Source organism: Alligator sinensis, unplaced genomic scaffold, assembly GCF_000455745.1.
Source record: "Alligator sinensis unplaced genomic scaffold, ASM45574v1 scaffold708_1, whole genome shotgun sequence".
NCBI lineage: Eukaryota > Metazoa > Chordata > Crocodylia > Alligatoridae > Alligator > Alligator sinensis.
Window position 1 is genome coordinate 209,500 of NW_005842183.1, and position 25,043 is coordinate 234,542.

General features: G+C 49.2%; 1 protein-coding gene across 1 annotated transcript in view; it reads left to right on the forward strand.

The window, feature by feature from the left end:
- Positions 1-22,211, forward strand: part of DHRS7 (dehydrogenase/reductase 7) — a 29,989-nt gene extending 7,778 nt beyond the window's left edge. The window contains exons 3-7 of the mRNA XM_025207160.1: positions 6,110-6,216; positions 8,305-8,544; positions 18,993-19,115; positions 21,280-21,495; positions 21,995-22,211. Coding sequence (XP_025062945.1) covers positions 6,110-6,216; positions 8,305-8,544; positions 18,993-19,115; positions 21,280-21,495; positions 21,995-22,033 — 725 coding nt within the window. The 3' untranslated portion in view covers positions 22,034-22,211. The remainder of the gene's footprint in view (positions 1-6,109; positions 6,217-8,304; positions 8,545-18,992; positions 19,116-21,279; positions 21,496-21,994) is intronic.
- Positions 22,212-25,043: the final 2,832 nt, after the last annotated feature.

The following is a 25,043-nucleotide window of genomic DNA, read 5'->3' on the forward strand; positions in this document are numbered from 1 at the left end:
CCCCCCCACCAAACTGATAAAAGAAACTCCTTTTTGGCTCTACCTGTATATTCCTTTCTGTCTGTTTCCCCTCTATGGTGGACTTTAAAAACAATACTTGCATTGACATTTCACATGGAGTAACAGCCTGGGAATAACCAGGACTTGCTTGAAAATGGAATATGTAGACATGGATACCATGTGATTTAGAGAGAGGCTCCCTGGGTCAGCAATACCAGCTGTAGGTAGGGTCCACAAAGAGACCCCGTAGTCCAAAGCAGCTCTGGATCTGAGAAGCTGTCCTTCTAGTTCTGTGGTCAGTGTAGGTGGGATGCTGAAACTGTCCTGGGCAATTAATGATCTAATTGGACACGGGATCCTTCAATCAAGTGTTTTTTCACAAGTGACATGTAGAACTGTACCCTTGGTTGGTATAAATCAGTAGCGCTCCTCAGACTTCCCCACTGGTTGTCTGTAGCTGGAGACCAGGTCTGCATGGGTTCACTTGTAAAACTACCCTGAAATGAGATTAAATATTACTCCTGAATCAAGAGTGGATTGAAGCAAAGAGAACTTGCATATGTACCACCCTGGCATATGTGGTATTTGCAGGTCAGTTCCCAGGCAGCGAGTTGGGCAACCACATGCAAAAATATTTAAATACTATGGAGCAGCTGAGGGTGGGTTGCCTGCTTGCCAAGTGAGGGTCTGCAGCAAAATAAGCTATTGGTTTGATAAAGCAGTTGACATAGGAAGAGCCAAGAGCAACTGCAGGAGATGGGTTGGAATCCCAAATCGGAGCAGAGCCTAATACAAACCTAAGGCTCTTTGCCAATGTGTAAACAGACTTTGTCACCCTCGGGGAAGCTTCAGTGCTGTGTTCCCCAGCCTGGCACATGTAGTGCAGGAGTGGGTTTGAGGAGCGTGCTGGAGCTGCATTCCCAGCAATGCTGCGGAAGTGGTAGAGGCGTAGTGTTACTTGGAACGACTTTCTTTTGAAATGGATAGCTCGGGATTATATTTTGGCTCTGCACAGCGGAAGCGTTAGCCAAGAGAGAACTATAGCTCTAATGAGCTGTTAAAAATCAGTGGTAAGTCTGGCCAGTAGCCTGACATGAGACACAAGTCACAAGAATGGACACTTGGGAGATAAGTGGTGCAACTGCTGGTCTTGAATGGTCTGGCCAGAAATGCCCAGAAGTATTTAACTAAGGCTCTTCTTGGGGTATAGTTCTGCTTTGATTGATCTCCTGTGGACCCTGTGCATGGCATATCCTGCAGACATATTTGCAAAAGGGGCTCCTATTCAGGGAATCTCCTTGGTGCCGGGTTTGCTCACCCACAGCAGATTTCTGCATGAAATGGCTGAGTTCCCCATCTGTGAACTTGCTGTCGCTGCTGGATTCTAGGCAAGCGTTGCAAATATCTCTTGCATAGGACTGGATGGGGCCTTCTGGGGCTTCATGTCTACGCCAAGCCCTCACTGGCAGCACCACTGTATACTCTTGTTCACAGATGTATCAAGCTGGACCTTAAAACTACATGCATTTCTTGATCCAGCCTGTTTGAGGTCCTCCTTTCTCTGATGCTTAATACTCCCCTTCTCTCTTTCAGCCTAACCTTACTCCTGACCAGTTTGTATCCTTGTCTGTCTCGTGCCAACTGGGTAGCTAGCACTTAAAACCAAAACAAAAACTCTGCTGCAAAGAGAATTTTTAAAGCCACACAGGAGTTTAGGCAGTAGCTGACTTGCAATCTGTATTACAGATGGGTGCAAGGGATAAAATTTGGATCTGGAGCCTATAATACTGTCTTAAGTCTGTGGCTTCAGAGCGTAGTAAGCTACATTGCATTTATTGCTTATTAAGATTGTTTCCAGAGAGTGCGGCCAGAGTAGCTGGTGGGCTGTAAGTTCACACCTAACCTTGGTTTACACTAACTTCTCGATGGAGACACGCACCCGTTGCTTTGGAACTGTTACACCTGGAATACGCCATTGCTTCCTTTAAAGAGGAAATGGTTTGGACTGCGTTTACAGGGGAGGCTGCTGTAGGGAGCTGGGGAATTTGAAGTTTTAGAGGAAGTCAAAAATAAATACTTGAGGGAGGATGGGTACCAGAAGCTGGCTACATTTAAAGCTTGCTAGGGTGACTATGTACCTTGCTGCAGAAAGCAGTATAGAGACATGAAGGAGACCTACGGGGAAGTTAAATGTTCCGACTTGGGAAGAAGTTGTTGGACTAGCTGGGGAGTAGGGGGGACGGAGGAAGGAAGAGATGCAAGCAGAGCTGGAGTTATAGAGACCTCTGAGCTCCTGAGTAGAAGAACCTTGAATTCCAAACCCAGTTCTTCCTGAAAACTACACAAAATAGTATCTTCCTATTCCACATACTCCTCCAGGTCAGATATGCTTGTCGTAACAAAATGAAGTATTTGCTGTCTCTTCTTGCTCTTATTTCCTAATGCAGCCAAATGACTCCTGCTGTTGATTGCCAAGAAGTTAGAGAGCACAAGTGGTCAAAGTTCTGGCTGGCTGCTCCTGCCCACACCTACTGCAGGCAGGGCAATAACGTGTGTTTTTTAGGAATATAGTCTAGCCCATCTTTCCATTCTGATGTGGAATGGAAAAACCCAGAGTCAGGTGCTACCAGCAGTAATTTTACACTGCACAAAATGGGGGTTATTGCCCAGTAGGTTATTACTCCAAGTGCACAAACACTCTGGCAACCTTTGCCACAAATGCTACCCATGCAATTCAGGGGCCTTTACTAGGGGCATAACCGGTTCAATACTGTTTGTCCAGCACTGTGAAAACAAGGTTTAGTTCTGTCTGTATATAGGATAAATACAGATGTAATCATTAACAAATCATGCTGCAGCCCTGGACTTTTGAACTGAACAGTGCTGTTGAGGGAAGAAAAGATCCATGCATCTGTGTCATGTCCCAGAAACCTGGCTGAGACTACCCAAGATCCAAGTAAGATGTTAGAGAAGCATGTGGTGGTGTCTAATTCAAAACACTTAATTCTTCCATCTTAATTTGTGTTTTTATCTTCTCAGTGTTTCCCAAGCAGCAAGGGCAACAGGCGATTATTTAGGACACAGGCTCAGTACCACACTTGGACAGGTCAGTTGTTCAAAACCACTAGAATAGCTAACCCTTGGCATGGACATGTGCACTGATGGCAGCTGGCTCTGATAACTTACTGTTCGATTCGGAGGCCTTCATAAAAGAAGGAAAACGGATATCCAATGTAATACTTCATTTTATGAGAGGGCATTAAACCTTTTGTAAATCCCTTTCTCCAATGGTACTGTAGTGGATTGCCATAATATATTGTCAACAGAAAAGGTGACTTGACAGCAAATGAAGGCCTGGCAATGGAAGATGGCCAGGTCCAGCTGATGGAACTGCATAGACTAGTAGGTCCATCCTGGGGTCTCTGAGCTGGCATGGAAAAAACTTTGGCCAGCTCTACGCTAAATCCTTCAGCTGCCAAATTGCGCGGCTTAAGGAGTTTGTATGCTTGTCATACTTGCCATGGATGTGAAGATACTTTCACTGTAGAGGTCCCTTTTTGTTGGAACCACCTTCTTAATGGGCAAGAAGGAAATCTGCTTAAGATAAGAAAATGCAAACTCTCACCAGTACCAAGGTTAGCCAGTTGAAATCCTCATGGGGTATGGGCAGATGAGCCAATTGCATCAATATTAAAGGGTACTGACCGGACTTAGGAGCAGTTCTGTCTGCATGGCTGTAAAGACGCAAGTGTAGCAGAACTGCTCTGGTTTTAACTCTGCTTCATTCGGAGGGTGTAGACACGCATAACAATATCTTGATTAGAACTGGTTCACAATTGTCTGAGGTACAGGCAGTCCTTGCACTTGGGGCAGGTTGCGTTCCTGGAAAAGGTGCTGTAAGTCGAAACTATGCAAGTCGAATCTGATTGTTTCTGGGGGGGGGAGATGTTATAATAGGGGGTTACGTTCCTGACCAAGGGCCTGATGCCCAGCCTTTTATAGAAATGACCATAAACACCATATTTAAATCAACTATTTAATCAACTATAAATGATATACACTGTACAGTACAAAGCTTTCTGAAGTGTACTGTATATAAATCAATTAAACAAGGCAATACAGTAACTAATCACATAAAATTTTATTTAATTGGAAGCTGAAGAAACACCTTCATCTAGGTCATGGTGTTCAGAAGGGCTTCTTTGGGGAGACTTAGGGCCACTTGATGGCTTTTTGAGAAACTGATCCAGGGATGTTTGTTTTGCTGCCCTGTCTCTCTCGTTGTGAATTTCCCCGTGGTGCCATAAGTGCGAGGATCCAGCGCCATAAGTAATAACATGGGTGTAAATGGCGGAGCACCGCAAGTGCGAATCGCCGTAAGTCAAAATGCCGTAAGTCGGACTGCCTGTGCTGTGGCTCTGACACCAGGGGTGGGAGACAGCACCCAGCCCAGCATGCCTTGCAGTGTTGGGGAGGGGCAGTAATTGCAGCTCTGTTTTGGGGAGATCGTGCTTTGTGTGACGTGTGGTTGATCTTTCTGTTTTTTGTTTTCTGCTTTCCTTTCTCTGCTAAACAAGAGTTCAATAGCCTGCACATGGCCAATGTCTGCAGTGCGCTTCTCTGACTTGGGGGCGGGAGGGTAATGTTTGGACCCATGCATTTTGATTCGCAGGGGCTAGGGGGACATGAAGAGGGGCTTCAGTTGAGGGAGTGAGGACATAGCTGGCTGTTAAAGAGATGGCTTTTATTGAGCAAGCACTGCAAGGGAGCTTGGGTTTAAAAAGTGCCAATAAAAAGGGTGGGGAAAGGACCATGTACCAGAGTGGCCAGTTACAGCAGTATGGGGTGGGGGAGGAGCAAAGTAGTGTTGGGGGCCTGGAGGACCAACAAGACCCTTGTCACAACTGATGTGCACTCCTGATCAGCAGCTCCCCCTCTCCACTGAAAGCAATGTAAAGGTAGGTTTGCTGGTGCCTATGCAAGCCTTGCTGCATCTGTGTGTTTACAGTTCACTGTGCAAAAGGTCCTCCTTTTTGTTTGTGACGGGATGTCTTGGAGCACTGAATGGCCTTCTGATCCTCTCCCCTCCTTCTGAGAAGGACTTGTGACTAGTTCTGTGTTTTGCAAGTGTAGATATTAAAAATGCCCCCTGAAATTGCATTAAACCCACTGTCCTCACTTTCTGCTTCTTGCAGTTGGCCTTGCAAATTTAGTGAGGATTTTATTATGAATAATTTATGCTCTCTCTCTCGCTCTCTGTTATAGTAGTGAGTCGCTATAAAACTCACAAGCATATCGTGGCTGTTACTTGGCTTTTCCACTGTTCCTCTTAAAAAGTTTTAGAGTCATGAAAATTATTTGTTTTTATAAATCCATTAAAGTATTGAGTTAAATCAAACTGGCTGCCTTCTGGCCGTGAGGGGATACTTGGCAAACACAAGGCATTCTTACTTGTTTAGCTCCCAAACATGGATCTGCTGACAGGATCTTTAATCCTTCCTTTGCCTTGGGGAACACTTTCTGTAGTTGTACGGCAGCAAACATTCAGCTGCAGTGTCTAGGCTTGGCCTAAAGCCTTGGCAAAATGCTAGCAGTGCCCACCCCATGGCAACCCAGAGTGCAATCACAGTTTGGCCACAGCTGAACAATTAACCTGGAGGCTAAATGTGAAAGATCACATTTGCACTTTGTTCTTTTGAAGGGTTTGGCTATAATCTCCACCTCAAAATCCTGTTGCAGTGTCCAAGAAATATGCAACTTCCTAATGGAACAAAGCACAGTCACCCAGCGCCACAGCAGCCCAGCTCCTTTAAACAGGGAGCCACGAGATCCTTTTAGAGTCGCTGGTTTAGAGAATGCAGTGCTGTAACCATGTCAGCCCAAAAACTCTCAGAGCTGAAGTGCAGCTTTTTGACTCTGCCCTTGTACTACAAGCATTATGATAAGGCTCCATGACCTGATGCAGCTTTGTAGAAAATGAGTTCTCTGCTTGGTTTTTTTGGGGTTTTTAAAGCCCTGTGATCTATGCTCATGGTGAGGAACTGGGCATCGCAGAGCTATTCAATCATTCACATTTGTGCTTAATCTTCAATTGCCTCCTTAATTTCAGAAATCAGCAGCTTGAGTGAAAACGATATCCTTGTTCTGCGCCTTGACCTGACTGAGCGAAGCTCTCATGAAGCTGCAACCAAGGCTGTTCTTCAACATTTTGGCAGAGTAAGTTACCTGTTTGCACTGAGGTTTTCCCTGGCAAATGCTCCCACCGCTCTGCCTTCAATTTTGGTAGCAAATCAATTCATTTGACACTATCCACATTAAATGGGCAGAGAAGCACATGAGGCCTTGATCCTGCAGTGTTCACGGTGGATTTGATTTAAATCACTGGCCAGGAAGCCTCAATTTAATCACTGTTTTCTCCAAAAAGTGCATTCTTGTTGTTTGATATAACTTTTTATTACAATATTCCTAAACACAGGGTCTCTCTCATGACCTTGAAAGCCTGCTGCCATGATAGGTTTTCCCTTCTACCATACCACTCCCTCACTAGATCCCAAATCAATGGAGAGGCTGTACTCAGAAGCTTATCCCTCAAGACTTCTGGAATAGTCTGCTCAAAATGTTTTCTCTTTGGTCTCTACTGCCCCTCCCTCCTTGCATTTATTTCCACACTCCTCCTTGCCCGAATCTACTGCACCCCCAACAATCCTCTATTCATTTAACTTGAAACTGTTTTTTAGAGAGAGGCGAGGGCTTGACTCTGTATGCAAACTTTCAGAGAGACAATAGGGCCGATTGGGTAAGTAATCGGGTCTGTTATCTCTCATCTCCATATGCTGCTGTTAACAAGGATGTTATTTCTGGAAACACAAATCCACAGTTTGAGAACTGAAACTAAGCATCACAGAGATGCTTAATGGGATCTTCTAGACTGAGCACTCAGTCCCATTGGGTAGAGTGGTTTTCTTTAATCTTTACTAATCTGTAGAGCAGCCTCTGGGAACCCCAAAAGATTGAGCCTCTAATATAGTCCATGGCCTTTTGTGACCTATCTTTATAAAACTTTTCTGAGAATATTGCATGAAAATATTGTCTCAAATAGTATATAATTGGTTTTAATTTAAGATAGGTTAGAGCTCAAAGATATCATCATGGAATAGGGATTATAACTTCTATCTTTATATAGCTTTTTTTTGAAGTATCTTGGCAAAAAAAACCTAAAAAAAAAAATCAATTTAAATTTTAAAAAAATCATTTTTTAATCCACCCTCTGGGTTCACCATTGGCTTCAGTGATATGATACACGGGTGCAAGAATAAGCTAGTAACTTCTGGCTAACGGTCTGAGTCCAAGGATTCAATTGGCTGCGACTACAGAGAGGCTCACACTCGGTTGATTGTACAATATAGCCAATGACAACCATTCAGTTGATTATCGTGTAACTTTTTTAACTCAAGACCCACTGAAAATGCAACCCACTGTTACTGTGTCTTCATTCAAAAGTCAAGTGGACAAATGCAAGTTCAAAGAGTTTTGTGTCCCATCTCCAGCATTATCTTGTTCTAATTCCAACTGTGGTGGAAATGTAGATGAGACGAAGTTGAATGAACAAACTTGTTCTTGGTGTGTAGCTGTTCTATTCCAAATGGGCAGTTCTGGGTATGAAACTAAAGGGGCGACAGCAATCAAATCCAGTCAGTTAAGAATTGAGTGCAGAGTTTCAGGCCACAACTCCAGCCCCTGCTTGCCAGTCTTGCACACTTGCTACCTGTTTCTGTCTACTACAGTAATGCCCCACGTAGGCAGAAGGGTTTGCTTACAAAGATCATCACGCAGTGCCGGGTGTTGGATGTTACTTGTTACAGCAGTGCTTAGAAATGGTGGGGCCAACATGTAGTTTTCCAGCTGACCAGTGTTTCTCTAACAAGCTGCAGGGGCTTAGGTTGTAGCCAGGTTGGTCTAAGGACATAGGCAGACAAGGTTCCTTGGGTGAATTTGATATCTTTTATTAGACCAACCCAAATAGTTGGAGAATAGTTATTAAGCATGTGTACATTTCTCACTCTGATTGTTACTGGTTAACATAAAGTTGCGTTCAAAATTAGCTGAACCACAGTTTAGACTTCAAACCATTTCAGGATTAGGATTAAATGCTTGAGTGTCCTCTTTAGCATAAATACTGGCTCAGTGCTACAAAGCTAGAAGATACTGAGGGCAGGGGATGAACTGGGTCAAGTCTGCACTGCATCTGCAGATACTAGTTTCCAAAGGAAACAGGTTTGACTTGTTGCTGCATCTTTCCCAAAGATCGATGTTTTGGTGAACAATGGCGGTCGCTCCCAGCGCTCCCTGTTTGTGGATACGAGTGTGGACGTCTACAATGCCATTATGGAGCTTAACTACCTGGGCACCATCTCCTTAACAAAGCACGTCTTGAATCACATGATTGACAGGAAGAAAGGGAAGATCGTTACTGTGAGCAGCGTCATGGGTATCATGGGAGCCCCCCTGGCCACTGGGTACTGTGCCAGCAAGCATGCCCTGCAGGTAAGATTTTAACTCCAGGAGCTTTGGTGCTGTTTGGGCATAGAGTAAAGTTGTAGCTTAATGTCTGGCTCAGCGTCTGCAGCAAAAGATTTGTATTAGTCACAGACTAGTGAGAGAGACCCTCATGAGAAGGGTTTGAGCAACAGTTTATACTCGCTGTGGGCTTTTTTTTCTGGTCTTCAAATCTCCTTGGGTTGGGTATATAAGAAATAACTTCTCCCATTGTCTGTACAAGCAAACACCCATCGCTGTCCTGTTCATTTCTTCTGTGGATATTGAACAACTGACTCTGTGAATTCCTGGGAACTGGTGCACGGCTAACAAATGGACTGTTCCCTTTTATTAAAGAAAGTGTGAGGTGGCATTAAGATTCGATGGTCACAACCTAGACTTCCAAAATGACACCTCCAGTCTCCTTTAAAGCTTGCTTGCTTGCTTTAGAGGATTTATTTCTCTGCTTTCCAATGCATTTTTCAAATTCTTTCTCCACAACCATGAGGGAGGGAGATGGTAAAATGAAAGCTGAGTCTGTCCTAATCACTGATTTCCAGGAGCTGAGGCTTCAAGGAGAACAAAAAGGGTCTCACCTGCTCTGTGACTATCATATCAAGGGGCATGATGAAATCCCCAAAATACAAACAAGGTACAGAAGAGCCAGTTACACCCTCCTGTCCTTGCCAGGCTTTATATACCACTGTAAAACTAAAACTGTTGCACTGAAACCCTGGGCTGCACAGAACTCGCAGGGTTTTGAAAGCAACATGAATGCACGGTGTCCACTTCTAGCAGAGGTTTTTCCTGTTTGCTATTCCGATTCCAAAATGTAAAAGTGGACATGCACACTTCACAAATCCTGTCCCAAATGTTCTTAAGAGCCATGTCAGAAAAGCCCATATTCCATAATGAACCAAACTCTTGGATCCTGGTTGTGCAGGTGCAAGGGGCAGAAGAACCACACTCTGCCCTGGACCTTAGGTTTGGTCACAATGAGTGCATGTTTGCCTCCCTTGCTCACTACATGCACACAGGATGAGGGGGCTGGTGATCTGCAGACAGCTGGGCTTGCAGCAAGGTGGGTTAGGTGACTGTACATTTTCCTGCTTGGGGCAGCTAACTGGGCTTGTCCACCAATGGCACAAGGCTGCTGGTTCCAAGATGCAGCGCAGCTCTTTGGTATCCCTCAGGCATTTCAGAGCTTTCCTCTGAGCTTTAGAGGGTTTCCGAAGGATGAATTCTCCCTGCAGCACCTAGTGAAGCATGGGGAACCTTCACCAGAACCCCATAAACCAGCCCTAGGATGTCCCACTGCAGTTGCCATTGGCATCTTCCTACTCTTAACTTGTGACCTAGAAAACCATGAAACTTCATCAGCAGAGATATACTTCCTTAATATGAGGAAAGACAGTTTGAGTAGATGCTAGAGTGCTTTTTCCTTTTTCTCACGCTTATTAGCTCAGATCTCAGCCAGAGGCAAAATACTCTTGCAAAATCCCCAAATGTACAAATCCCTAGTAATAATCCCAAGTAATATCAAACAAGGAATTATCTCTAATGAGAATGAGGCATATGGTCTGGTCTGATGTACTTCAGTAAAAGAGAGACTAGGGAAGGTGTAGTAGCTCCTTGAGGAATTCAAGTTTGTCTTGCGGCAGGAGCATCTGAAGGAACGCTAGAAGCCACGAGTGTCGAGCACTTGCATCGGTAGGGCCAGAGGGTAGTAGTGGCACAAAATACTTCTCACAATTAACCTCCCAGACATCTGCATCCTGCCCTTGTGTCTCAACATGCCTTGCAACAAACGGGGGTGGGGGTTGCTCTCTCTTTCTCACCAACGTGACTGTTGTTTCCTGATCTCTGGCTGGCTGCAGCTGGATTTCTTGCAACTACTGGTGAATAGATGCAATCTGGATTTCAACATTGTTCTGTGAATTCCTTTTAACACATGGCGGTGATTCTGGGAGCTTAAACTGCAATTCTGGTTGGTGAGGCTAGAAAATGGTGCTTTGCCCAACACCTGACTCAAATGCACAAGTGACTTTGCTTCACTGCCTGACACAGAACTGCTTGTTCTCTTAACACGTTCAAGCGGCCGGTACTGTGAAAACAGCACAGCTTTGGAAGACTGTGCCAGACTAGTGACAACACAGCTGTGTGGCCAGTGATTAGATTACCCAGAGCTCTTGGCAGATCTACATATTGGGCAGTGCTGTTGAAACAAACCCCACCCATGTGCTCCCACTTCTTCAGTGCCTAAGGCAACAGAAGCCCCTATCTGCTGAGCACATTTAAGGCTGAGGGAGCAGGCGCACACTCCCTGCATAGTAAATTGACTTATGTAGTAAAGGGGGAGTCCCCATCCCACAGACTGACTATACAAAATAGTAAAGCTACCTTATAAAAACTTGTGTAGTAACTTTACCATGTAGAATGGTTCCTACTTGGGCTGCCTTGCGTGTTCACTCCCCTACCCCACTTCAGTGGCCATTGCTGGGTGCAAACTAGCTCTTTCACCCCTTAGTGGCATAGTGCTGTAACAGCACCTGCTAGAAGCTGACTTGGGAGAGGCAGCTATGTGCATGCTCCTTGCCACAGAAGAGCACACCCAGCACTTTCCCAATAGGGGTAACCTCTGGGGTAAGCTGTTTCATACCAGCAATGTCACTTCTGCTTCATGAGGGCCTGTGAGTAGTGCTGAAGGCCAGAAAGTGACCATGGTTTTTTTGCCCTTTGGCAAGCATGGAGGGGTGTATTTTCTCAGTAGTGTTCCCTAGCACGGCTGACATGATGGTGATCTATCATGGTGATCAAAGCAGACTATAGCAGGGGTAGGCAACCTGCAGCATGCATGTCAGAGCGTGGTGTGTGCAGGTATTTTGCTTGGGACTTGCGCCTCGGGGAAGGAGCCGGGGCTGCATGGCCACAACAAGGATCGGACCCCTGGCGGCTCCCCTGTCACCCACCCTGGCGTACCAACACCTTACAGGTTTAGGATGTGGGTGTTTTTGGCACTCTGCCCAAAAACGTTTTTGCCCTCTGTTCAGTAGCTCTTGATACATGGATCTTGCAGGTCTCTATTAGACAAGATGCCTTTTGGCTTCAGCTCTGATCGATTTAAAGTGTGCATGAGAATAAGTGCGGGTTTCCCCCACTTGCCAGGCTGCAAGTAATCTTTGTGACATGCTTTTTTTGTTTAAACCCACTTCATCCATTGTGCAATACCATAAACACTCACAGTGTGCTCTTAATCCCTAGGCATAATTTTGCTAAGCTGCTGTGAAGGTTGAGAGTGAACCAGTATCTTTAAAAAATAAAAAGCTTTGCAGTTCTTAGTTCTGTTAAAATAAAGAAACCCAGGATCCTTGGAAATGAACAATTAAGCTACTAACATGGCCTTAACATTGCCTTGAAACCATGTGGGGCCAAACTTTTTGGGAGGTGTGACACAAATTGCCCTCCTCAGTGCTACTCTGATTCTCTTTCCCCACCTGATCTGCTGCTCTTTCTGCTCCCTGCTCTATTTGCTGCTATACTCTCTACTCCTTCCATGATCCACTGCACGCCACACATGACATGCATGCTACAGGTTGGCAACCCCTGCCAGAGTGCTGTCAGATTCCAGGGTTTTCTTTTTTGGTTCCAGAATCTGCTACTCAAATAACCCATTGCAAGGTTTCAGGATGGGGGGGAGGTCCCTTATTTTATAAAAGGGGGGTGTTTAGAGAAAAAGCTTTAACAAGTTCAGCCTAGAGTTAGAAAGAAAGCTGAACTGAAACCTTTTCACATCCTGTGAGGCTGGGGGTAGAGGTTGGTTCTGGGGGGAGGGGGTTTGTTTTTTGAAATCTCGCACTTTCCTAGTCTACACTTGGATGAGTGCAAAACCCTTCAATGCCCTTTAATATTTTTTTAAATAATCCCAAATCTAGAAGTGCATGCACGTCCCCCAGCACACACCATGTCTGAACAGCCAGCAGCTGGAGCTCGGGGCAGATGCTTGCAATCCCTTGTCTGAACTCTGCCACAGGTGGCACGGATGTGGTGTGAGCGGGGGGGCACAACTCCACTCTGCGCTGCCCCTGCTGCTGCAAGTGGGCACTGGGCCTGGCTGGGCTGCCGCCCCATGCCCTGCCATTAGTGCAGAAATCACACCGCCACCCCACTGCTGCCAGGCCCTGGCTCCGGCCAGACAGCAGCCTCGCGCCCTGCTGTCAGCGCAGAAATCTGGGGGAGCATATGCCACCCTACCCCACCCCTCCAACACGTCACCAATACACTTGGCAGAGCAGATCCTTGAACCTGGGCTTCCTGCGCCCTAGGCAGGCATGCCAACAGGTGCCTTTTTGCAGGGGTCTCTGACATTTTATTTCTCTGACACCACAAAATTTGGGGTGAGGTGGGCACGCTGGTAGGGAGGGAAAGACTGCAGCAAGACCTGGATAGGTTGCAGGGGTGGGCGAACAAAAACAGGATGCGTTTCAATACGGACAAGTGCAGGGTGCTGCACTTCGGCAGCGGGAACCAGCAGCACACTTATAAGATGGGAAACTCCCTTCTTGAGAGCACAGAGGCAGAAAGGGATCTTGGAGTCATCACGGACTCCAAGATGAACATGGGCCGACAATGCGAGGTCACGGTCGTCAGGGCTAACCGGACCCTATCGTGCATCCACAGGTGCATTTCAAGCAGGACCAAGGAGGTGATCCTCCCCCTCTACGCAACACTGGTCAGGCTGCAGCTGGAGTAATGTGTCCCGTTCTGGGCGCCCTACTTCAAGAGGGATGTGGACAATATTGAGAGGGTCCAGAGGAGGGCCACCCGCATGATCCGGGGACAGCAGGGCAGACCCTACAATGAGAGGCTACGGGACCTGAACCTATTCAGCCTTCACAAGAGAAGGCTGAGGGGGGACCTGATGACTGTCTATAAACTCACTAGGGGGGACCAGAAGGGTTTGGGGGAGACCTTGTTCCCCCTAGCGCCCCCCGGGATAACAAGGAATAACGGCCACAAGTTGTTGGAGAGTAGGTTTCGATTAGACATCCGTAGGAACTACTTCACAGTCAGGGCGGCTAGGATCTGGAACCAACTTCCGAGGGAAGCGGCTGGCTCCTACCCTGGGGGTCTTTAAGAAGCGGCTCGATGCCTACCTGGCTGGGGTTATTTGAGCCCGGTTTTCCTCCTGCCCAGGCAGGGGGTTGGACCTGAAGATCTACAAGGTCCCTTCCCACCCGACTTCTATGATTTTTTAGCAGAAATTTTGTCCTGGATCTGGGGAGCGGGTCCTGTGAAAAGAGTTTCATGCTGCATTCCCAGGGAAAGTTTCACTTGTGACAAATCAGCATTTTTCCAACAGAGCTTACTAGAAAATCCTCTCTGTCCAGTTGTGGATATTCTCTGTTTGTCCTGCCCTTGCCCTTGGTTCATTTTATAAATGTGGAAACCTTCGGTTTGGAGGAGGTCCTATACTAGTGTAGATTGTAAAGCTCTGTATATAGAAGGCTTGCCAGGGTGGTGACAAAGCCTCAGTTCTTACTTTAGCTCTTGAATAGCTGTGGCTTCTGAGTCTACGAAGTACATGCAATAGTCCTTTATTTACTGCTACTTGTTCACTTGGCAGCATGCAGCATTTCAGTGAAGAATTGGGAATAATGGACTTGAGTGTGTGATTCTCTAATTCATATAATTATGAATTACCAGCTACCAATTCATATAATTAATAGCACATGGAGTCTCGTGGGATGGGGAGGAGAGGAGCATGACCTTCAGTGTGCTGGTGAATGGGGATTCTGTGCACCTGGTACGTGGACCTGCCGTGAAGACTGAGCAATAAAGTGTTCACACACTCTTTATATGATCAGCAACTTTTAAAGCCTCTGACTTCAGTAGACAAAAGCAAGTTATCTGAGCTTCCCCTGAGCTGCAAACTTTGAATCTTTCATTTCTGGAGCAGACGCGCGGTGTTTCTAGAAGTAAATGTGCTCCCCTCAGAACTTGGCACCTGCTGACAGATGCTGGCGTCCTTGCCGGGTTCACCACTGCTGGCTGCCAGGGCTGTGCGGGCATGCTGGCACCCAGGCTGGCCGCCTCTGCCCTGGGAGTTGGGGAGCCCTACAAGCCCCTGCCTGGAAGGCCATTCCAGTATTTCTGGCTCTCCTGAGCTGTCCTGAAGTCCAAGAGCTGAGGTTTTGCGGGTCTTGTGTGCTCCCAGGACCTATGGTTCCTGGATGTCCTGGGGTCCCCGGCCATACCGCAGGAAAGCCTTCGTCAGAGCTGAGGCAGTCTCGTGAAGCGCGTGGTATTCAATCTGTTGTTATCTTCAGGCATTGCAGTATTCATCTTAGCTCTGCTCGTGTGCCCAACAGAGAGTTTAGGTTGCTGGTGGCCTAACAAAAGCAGGGGGCAGAAAGAGGGACCTGGGCATGGGAGCTGAGGGAGTGGGTGATGCACAGATTCCCAGGCAGAAGGGGTGGTGGACCTTTCAGGGACTCCCCAAAATGGATGGGGGTGGCTCACAGAGTGGGCGGGAATCCTGGGAGCCTTGATCTGTGCTATGAGCTTGGCCTATGGCGTCTGTGAAAGCTGCAGCCCTCTGGTGAAAAAGCTCTGTATCTTTGAAGAAAGCAACACTGCCCAAACCAGTTTCCAGACACTCCTTTACAGCCCTGACCCTGGGGTCTGGCCAGCCTCGGCTGTCGTGTGGCCTAGATGCTAAGGGCTGGGCTCACAAAGGAGGCTGGGGCTCGCTGTTCAGCTCATCATCCTGCTTCTGAGGGACCTGGTAGCACCCGCAGCCCTGAGTTAAATCCCCAGGACCCCTGTGCAATGCGTGGGGCAGGGTAGGTGCCTAGGAAGAGGGCGCACAGAAGCCAGCACCAAGCAGACAGCTGCATCAGTTAGCCAACGGGAATTGCCAAGAACAAGGGTATGTCTTGAATTCTGGAGGAGGACCTTCCTCAGGTGCCGATTCATAACCACAGTTTGAGCCCTTGGCTCATCCAGGTCCTAGGAGATGCAACCTGGTCCCTCCTCTGCCTGTGGGGATGAGCACTCGCATGTGCCCAGGACCGCCTTCACCACCATGCTACAAGTTACTTCAGGAGAGAGGGTGCTCTCACCGGCTCGCCCCAGAACCCGTCACTTCAAGGACTGCTTGGTCACTGGGCTGGAGAGACCTGGGTTTATCCATTGGAGCAGGGGCCACAACCCAGGTCTCCCTTCTCCCAGGTGAATGACCTACTGCAAGGCTGGGTGGTCCCCTTTACCCCTGTGCATGTGTACACCCCCCTACTGCCCATTTCATTATGTCCCACCAAGGCTGTAACAGGCGGGACTGAGCACCCTTCCACCAAAAGACACCCAAGGACCTGGTGGGTGAGGCCTGCACTGTGGAGGTGGCAACATGGGCTTAGGGCCTATTGGACAGAGGAAAGGAACTGAACCTGGGCCTTGCATGCGCTTGGTGAGTGTTTGCCACCAGCCATTCCCACCGCCTTCCCTGTTCTGCACGCGGATGGGATGATCTGAGAATGCCTGACAGCGAGAGCACCACGGAGGAGAGCCGGGCAGGGGGAGAACCATGTCTGTGGGGCTCGGGCGTGCAAGAGCAGCGTGTAGCGCACGCCTAGAGCAGACGCTTCGGCATGTAGGGAACTTGAATGCTGGAAACCTCCCGAATTAGGTAGCAGGCTGTGAGGGTCTGCATGTTGGATGGAGGCGTCTAAGTCCCTTTGTGCTGACAGCACCTCCAAACTGTGAGAAGTAGGGCTGTGTGAAGCTTCGGGTGGTGATTTAATTCAGAGGAGATTCAGCCCAATTCGGTGGCTGAATCCGAATTGAATCGGGGGACCAATTAAAAGGGCTAAATCGATTCGAAGCTCTCTGACTCTTTGGAAAAGATTCGGAAAGCTTCGATGATTCGGGCAGTCCCCAGTTGCTGCAGCACAGAGCTGGAGCCGGACTAGGAGCTGGTAAGTAGGGCCGGGAGTTGGGGGCCATGGGGGGACCCCTGCCAGGCCCCATCCCCCACCTGCTCCCCCAGCCCCCTATGGCTGCCCAGTCTGCCCTAGCTCCAGCCCTTTAAGGGGAAAAAAACCCTGGGACTTGCCGCTCCTGCAGCGGGCTCAGGGCTTCAGGGGGCTTGTGGAAGAGCCCCCCATGGGGCAGTGGGGATTGCCCCCCGCCGGGCAGGAATGATGAGTCTGGGGGTTTTCTCAGGTTTTTTTTTCCTTAAAGGGTTGGAGCTGGGGTGGGCGAGGCAGCCATGGGGGCGGGGCTGGGCCAGCAGGGGTGGGGCTTGTGCAGCATGGGGGCAGTGGGGGGGCAGCAGGGATCGCCCCCTCGGCCTGCAGCACCCAGTGAGTTGGGGCTTTTTTTCCCCCAAATACCGGGAGCTGGGGTGGGTGGGCAGTCATTGCGGGACTGGGGGAGGGGAATGATGGGCCTGGCTGATTTGCAAATTCGGTAGCAGCTGAAACTCCAAATCAGTTCGGGGCAGTGATTCAAATCAGCGAATCGAATCGGCCAAATCCGAAGCGAATGCCAGCCGCTTCGCGCAGGCTTACTGAGAAGCGCCTTCGTGGAACATCCCAGGGTGGCTGTTCTAGGAGCAGGGCTGCTGGAGGGCCAAGCCAGGCGCTGCCACCAATTATAAAGGTCTTGCAGGGCAGATCCACCCTTGGCTACGCCTCAGCAAACTAGCTGCATTCGACACTTCCCAATGGTTCCTGTCTGTGTGGTTCAAGATGCATCTGCCAGAACCAAGCCTCATGGTTGTAACGTAGCAGTCCTGATGTGAGCTGGCACAGACACCAGCTCTCGCTGCCAGGCTTCTGGCTTGCAAGCACACCAGCATGGCTTTGAATATTTACCTGGCAGGTGCAAGTCAGAACTTGCCTTTTCCCCATCACCACATGTGGGGAGAGCAGCATTTCAAACAGGAGAACCTAAGCAAGGTACAGAAGAAAAAAGATACTTGTTTAAATCTAATCAACGTCCAAACGTCCAACCCCGTGCAGAGCGGACCTCTCATGATACGTGTGGTTAAGCAGCCGTGTTGCAGTGAAGTAACTGGTCCAACTCTTTGTCCTTTGGATAAATTATGGGGTTGAGGCCCAAAGTCTCTCTAGAAGCAGTAACCAAAGAGTGAGCCTGCAGGATGGTGGGGGGTGGCAGGGGCTGCTTGCTCTGTGCTGCACCAGAGTTGCATGGGGGCTAGCAGTCCCTGGCACCCCCGAATGCTCTGGTCACCAGGGTCTAGTTCAGCCTCCCTGAGCCTTCCAGCCCTAGTCTAGACAGGGCTGAGGACTGCAGGACACAACTCTTTCAAGATGTGCCTGCCCCAGAGGTGCACAGTGCCCCAGCCTAAACAATAGCTTCTGCTTAAATGACTTCTTAAAAGAGATCATAACCAAGGGCTGGCGAATTGATAAAACAGAGGCCAGTCAATGAAAAGAGGAAGTGTTTGTTAAACTCCTGTGTGTTTAAATTGCACTGGAGCCACGTGGGACTCGTCAGCTGTGGTTTGGTCACCTCTGGATACAACCGCCCGTTCACGGATTCCCAACCAGCAGCCTCCAGGCCGCACAGCGCTCTGGACTGCAGCTCCCCCCACGCGTTCACCAGGCAGGCCCTGCGCCAGAAGACAGGAGTCTAGTGCGAGCGCTTGGGGACAAGCAGCACGTGTCGTCTTTGCAGTTCGAGCTTCTCTTGACTCTTGCTTTGCTGCTGTGTTTCGGTTCCAGCCCAGTTCAGCTCCACACGGAGCCAGGGCAGGACTGCCCACGTGACTGCACGTCTAGCATCTTGTGCAAATCCGTCCTGGGAGACTTGCGCTCTCCGTCATACAAGCTGGCTACCCCTTACTTCAAAGCCTCGTACCTGCTCTTGCTACTCTGTTGTGCCTAGAGGGAGCTGAGGAAGGGGGTAGGTGTTTTAATGACATGGCCTGCTTCTTCCCATGCTGCTATTGCAGTCCTTTTTCCGTTTTCTCTTGACATGATTCACTAAGCTGTGAGCACCAGTGACTGCTGTGGACTCCAGATGGAGTTACAGACACTTGATGCCGCTCAAATTAGCCCCCCCGGGGCGCTCAGTCCATGGGAGATGGGCAGACAAAGGGCCCTGGGTGCAGGGAAGGGCATTGTGCAGCTGACAGTGGAAGGGAAGAAGCATCAATGATTTCAGCTAATCTCATCCTATCTAAACATATTTGGACCCAGAAAAGCCTTTTGGTCGGTTGCTAAACGTGAAAGATGAAGAAAAGCGGTGGTAATTGCACTTAATGTAATAGCTGGAGCTTGCACAGCACACGGCTAGAGCTCCAAGCTTCATCGGTGACGCCTCTTGGGTTTAATCAGTTCACTCTAGGAAGCTGCATAAGTGTTATCTTCACTCTGTAGCTGGGGAAGACAAGGCACAGGAAAATAACAAGGTTTTCACTTCCTTTCTTCTAGGGTTTCTTTAACTCTCTTCGGCCGGAGCTTTGGGAGTACCCGGGAATCGTCGTCACCAACATCTGCCCGGGCCCTGTCCAGTCAAAGATCATAGATAACGTCTTTACTGAAGAGCTCACAAAGGTAAGGCGCAGCCGTGGGTCCCCTGAGACCGGGCTACAGGAAATGCTGAGCCTCAGACCCAGGGAATCCTGAATCGATGCTTCTGGTTCAGAACCTGCCAGCCCCTCTGTGCCAGCAAACTTGTAACTTCTGGCTGCAAAATCTGTGTAATTAGCACAGCCAGCTAGAGGGTGAACTGAGAGACTGGCCGCCTAACTTTTAGGAGCCTGTGCCCTTCCTGAGCTCAGTACTTGAGAGCTCTGCGCCTTGCCTCCCCCTGCATCTGGAAAGGTGTTGAAGTGCCTCAGCTGCATTGGCTGGTGTGCACCGCGCTGCAGAGGGGCTGCTTGGGATCTGGCACCATGAACCTTTTGGACAGGGTGGGATATATGTACTGTCAAGCCTCTCCACACTGTTCACTTTGTATGGGAGAAGGACCCGTTCTTCTGCCCAGCTGCCCTTTGCAGCTGTGGGGGAAGGGCATGGAGTTCTCCCTCACAGTTTTGCAACACTGAATACGTAGGCAGCTGTTTGTTCCACTCACAGATGTTCCCTGTGCAGTTGACTGTGGTGCAATTGTTGGCATCGCTGCTAGAGTCAACAGAGCCAAGACGGGCATCTTATTTCCTGTTGGAGGCCAATGGAGAGGGAGAAAGCCTCCTTTCATTTCAAAAGTGCTCATAGTAAAAACTTCTAGCAAAAACCAGCAGTGGGGGTTGAACATGTTGTGAGTGTGTCCACTGACTGCCCGGTAGCTAGAACACCTAGGCTGAGTCCATGCTGGGCAGGTTCTCTCCCCTTTGTATTTTCATAAGAAATAAAACAGCCTTGTTTTTAAAGCTCTTGGCATAATTGAAACCCTGTAAAGAGCAAAACTCTACTGACTGGTATTTTCACTTCACTTGAAAACCTGGCTCCTTGATGGCAAAAGATCTCACTGCTGGGGGTGGGATCTGCCCAGAAGTGGCCTGCCCCGTGATGCTTTTCACTCCAGGCATTCGAAGAGCAGTCTCAGGAGCCTCCACTTAAGCAAAACCTGGTGTTGGGTATCCTGCCTCAGACACACACAGCTTTGGGGTTAGCAGACTTAAATGAATGCGCTTCGGATCTGGAAGAGGGTGTTGGGTTTACAGGTTATGAACCGTGGTTAAGCAGGTCAGATTTGGGACTCCGACATGTTAGGCAGTGCTTTTGTTCTGAAGTTGAGGTCTGTTGTGGAGTTTCTCTTTGGAAAACAAATGAAATTGTTGTGATGAAACGCACTCAAACCTGTCCATCCCAGCCATGCACTACAGCATCTAGCACTGGGGGCAGGGGGAGAAGCAGTGGCAGTAAGGACACAGCTGGAAGCTGTCCAGCGCTCATGCAGCTCGCCTTGGCATGGGTGTGTAGTCTGGCTCGGTGGACTGGATATAGTGGTGCTGTTGGCTGGATCTGGCCCACAGGATGTATATTGCTGACCTGTGCTCAAGTCTACTGCACTAGAGCTATGTTAGGTGCAGTGGTCGCAGGGATGAAGTAGCCTTTAGGGAGCAGCTTGAGTCACGGCAGGCTTTGGAGGAAAAATACAACTTCTTACACAGACACATGGCATTTCGGCTGGAGCTGCCCCAGGACTAGGGCCCAGGTTACGTGGCAAGCATCACTTGACCAAAATCCCAGAAAGCAAGTACACAAAAAAACAAAGGATTGTCCACTGCACATTCCACTTTCCAGGAGATGCACTAGGGTGTGTGTGCACGACACTTTAAAGCAGGCTAAATGCTTTTGCACCGCTTTAATGGTGCTGGTGTTTGCACGCCTTAGCAGCATATCGTGCATTAATTCCAGCCACTGTAGGAAATTCCATGGCATAATGCGCCTCACATAACTTGGGGTGCAGCAAACTAAAGCTCCTCCAAAAGAGTTTTAGTTTGCTGCCCCTACAGTTGCAGAGCAAAGCACCGGGCTCTGTGTATTGGTATTTTATTATGCTCAGAAAAAGATGCAATAAGCTGTGATTCGTGCAGATGAACAAGGTAGAACTGCCACTTGGGGATGCGAGACAAACAAGGGAGCAAGGAAATACTGTCTAATCCCTGTTCTTACTGGGTTGCTTTCATGCACATTGGAAACTCGCCAGCGGCAGTAATGTTTTTCTCCAGGTAAAAATTCATCCTAACTCCTCACCTCCTTTTCTTCCTAGTCCCTAGAAAAGCCAGGTGATCAATCCCACAAGATGTCAACTGCCCGCTGCGTTCGGCTCACCTTGGTCAGCATCGTCAATGACCTGAAAGAAGCCTGGATCAGCGACAACCCATACCTGGCAGTCTGCTACCTCTGGCAATATGCACCCACCTGGGCATGGTGGCTGTTGGGCAGGATAGGCAAGAAAAGAATACAGAACTTCAAGAGCGGAGTGGTAAGCCAGCCCGGCCAGCCTGCCTTGGTGCACACTTGCTGCGCATGAACGCTAGCCGTAGTTTCTGTGCCTACTAACTCTCACAATAGCTCCTGAAGGTGTTCCAGGAGCCCATTGAGCAATACTACCCACACTTTTCAGGTCCTCTATATACTGCCATCTTCCCCCCAGGGGATGCAGTGTATGCAGTGAAGCCTTTTATTTTGCTAACATTGCTTGGCAAGTGTTGTGCTTCTCTCAGATTTAATCTACAGTGACACTGTCCTAGGGACAGGAACCTGTTAAGAGAACAGGACATAGGCACTCCAGAGTCACAAGGGAAAGTTTGAGGCAGTCTTTGCAACCTTCATACCACCCTTCCTGCCCATGTGCACAGGAGTGGTCTGATCACAGGCCGTTTCAAGTGAAACACGAGTCTTTTGGGCAAAAGTCTTCCAAAGCACAGAAAAAATCAGGAAGTGGAAAATATCTAAATGGAAATGCTATTTTCTCATTGCAGGACGCTGATGCCTCTTATTATCAAAAGGTGGCAGCTTGAAGAAGGACCTGCTCAACGTCTACTTGGAGCTGGGGCTGAGGGCATCTCTTCTCTTCTTGTAACACTTCAAGCGGCGGCCTTGCTTTTTTAATCCATAGCACTTTTGTCATGTACCTTGACAAAAGTAATAAATACAACTCTAAGCACATGTACTTAAATAAAAACATGTTTCTAAACACTTTTTGCTAAAGCCTTCTACACATCCTTCCACGGGCTTACAACAGCAGTAACAGAAGGGCAGGAGGCCTGTTATATTTCCTGGCTGTCATGAATTCCTGTTTTGCTCAGGGGTGACCAAGAGACAGCCCCTGTGGACCAAGTGCAGCCCATAGAGCTATGTCATCCGGCCTGTGGGGCTCCCCACAACTGGAAATTTGGCAGTGGGGGACCCATGGCATGAATTACCAGAGCAGGGCCACAAGCCAACCTAGGACACAAGATTCAGCCCACAGACCAGCACAGTATTATATGACATCTTCCATACTACAAGAGCAACCTCAATCTAGGGACCACAGCCACTTAGCGTCCTTACACCATGGTGTAAGGTTCATGGTGTGTAAAGTTTCAAGTCCCTGGTGATGTACGATGGCTTCACATGGGCTGATCTGCTCAGGAGAGAAGGGAAAGGTCTGTGCTGGTTGTGGGCACTGTTCCTCTTTCTGGGCTAGTCTCACCTCCACAAGTGTCACTGAAGCTGCTGTGGAGAGGCTGGTCTTTGTGGGTGCATTTTAAGTCCACAAGGGGACGGGTGTGTCACAAGATGGCATTGTGGTATCTAACTTCTAGGGCTCTGCTCCCACAGCAGAGCCCACAGCCCTGTTTAAGCCCTTTCTTGGGTAGCAGGAGATGGGCCTGCTGCCATTCTCCTCTTAGTGAACAGATCCTGGACCAGTGCTCCCATTACTGAGCTGGGACATCTGGGTTCATTTCCCTTTGTGGGAACTCCAACCCGTTTCCCAGCTTCCAGGCCCTTTCACTAACCACTAGCTTGCAACCAAATCTGGAGGAAGATGTGTGACTTAAACTCTACTGCTGAAGCTGTTTCCCTTCACAAGATGTAAGGGAAATGTTATTATAAACACTTGGAGCACTGGGGCAGCAATCTCCCATCTCTAGCATGAGCACCACAACTACACTCCTGTAACATAAAATAGCTCAACTTTGATTTCAAGGGAATTAGATGCTCAAAGTATCTGCACTGCAAAAAGTTCCCCTGAAATCAGAGATGAATGTCCATGGAAGTCTGCAGGGTGAGCGCCGGAAGCATCCAATATACAAGTAGCTGGGCTGTGTGCCTGGAAAAGCAGGTCTCAGGGCACCTATGCAGAACCAGGGTTAAAGCCAAGGTGTCCCAGTTAGCAATCTATCCCTCACAGGGCCATCCTCCCTCCTTAGTGCTATGACACTGCTAGGAAGGGGAACAGCACCTGCCAAAGTAGTGACTGAACCACAGTCCTAAGCACTAGGGCTGTGCAAAATTTGCCCAGTGTTTCATTTTGAAGCTGTTTCAATGAATTTTGAGCTCAAAACAGTGAAATTGAAACAAAACAAAAGCCTTTGAAACAAAAGAAGGGCACTGAAAACGTTTTGAAAGTTTAAAGTTTCGAAGCCAGGCTTACTTGGCTTCAGCACTGGTCCCAAGCGGCAGCACCAGCCTCCTGACATCGAGCAGGCAGACTCGGGGCTGGCCCACACCCCTGGGACAGCTGCGGGGGCTGTGCCAGACTGCTCCCGACGGTGCGGGCCCCTGATCTGCCTGAAGGGTCACAGAAGACTGGTGCTGCCTCCTGGGACCAGCACTGGGCGCAGCCCACACTGGGAACACTGGTGCTGCTGCTGGCCCCAGCCGGCAGCACCAGCCTCCTGTCATCCAGCAGGCAGATGGGAGGTCCACACCCCTCCTCAGGTTGGCTCTGGTGCAGGGACCAGCCCCAGCCCCAATCCTACACGCCCTGCATATGAAGCAGCTGCTGCTGCTGCCATTGGTGGCAGTGGTGGCGCAGTCACCGCAGCCACACTGCTGGGCTCTGCCAGGCCCTACAGAGCACGGGGCCCAGGGCAGTTGCCCTGGTTTGCCGCTCCCCCGCTCCAGCCTCCTGTGATCCGGCACGCAGATGGGGGGGGCCACACTCCCTGGAGCAGTCCGGCACAGCCCCCACAGGGGTGCAGGCAGGCCCTGATCTGCCTGCCAGGTGACAGGAGGCTGCTGCTGCCGCCTGGGGCCAGCAGCAGCACCAATCTTCCTGGTGCTGGGTGCAGGCTGTGCCCGTCGCTGTCCCAGGTGGCAGGAGCAGTCTCCTGTGATCCAGCAGGCAGATCGGGACCCCCCGCACCTCCAGGAGCCAGCAGAGCCCTCCAGCCCTCCTGGGAGTGCAGGGGGCCCTTGCTCTGCCTGCTGGATCACTGGAGGCTGCTCCTGCTGCCTGGGCCAGCAGCGGGCACAGCCCATACCCAACACCAGGAAGACTGATGCTGCTACCCATCCCAGCTGGCAGCATCGGTCTCCCGTGATCCCCTGGGAGGGCTGCGCTGGACTTCTCCCAGGGGTTAACCCCCTGATCTGCCTGCCAGGTCACAGGAGGTTGGTGCTGCCTGCTAGGGCCAGCGGCAGCACCAATCTTCCTGACGCTGGGTGTAGAATGGCCTATGGGTGAAACTTTCGACAAAACAAAACGGAACGAAACACTGTTCTGTTGAAACATCAAAATGGAAGCCAAAGCGGAACGGTGCTGTTTCGCACCGCCCTACTGAGCACTTTCACCTGAACCTCCACCCCCAGAGTCCCCATTTATCTGATTGAGAGTGCTAGACTCGTGGCTTTCTACCACTACAAATTACTGTGCAGGGAAATAACCAATGTGGAGCGTTTCTGTGGTTGATGCTGTTCTCAAAGAATGGATGGTTTAACTTGGTTCGCTGATGTAAAACTCTCTATACTCCAGAGCCTGCCAATGCCACAACACTTACCAGTATATAATATTAACGTACCATCTTCAAAGGAAAGGCGTTT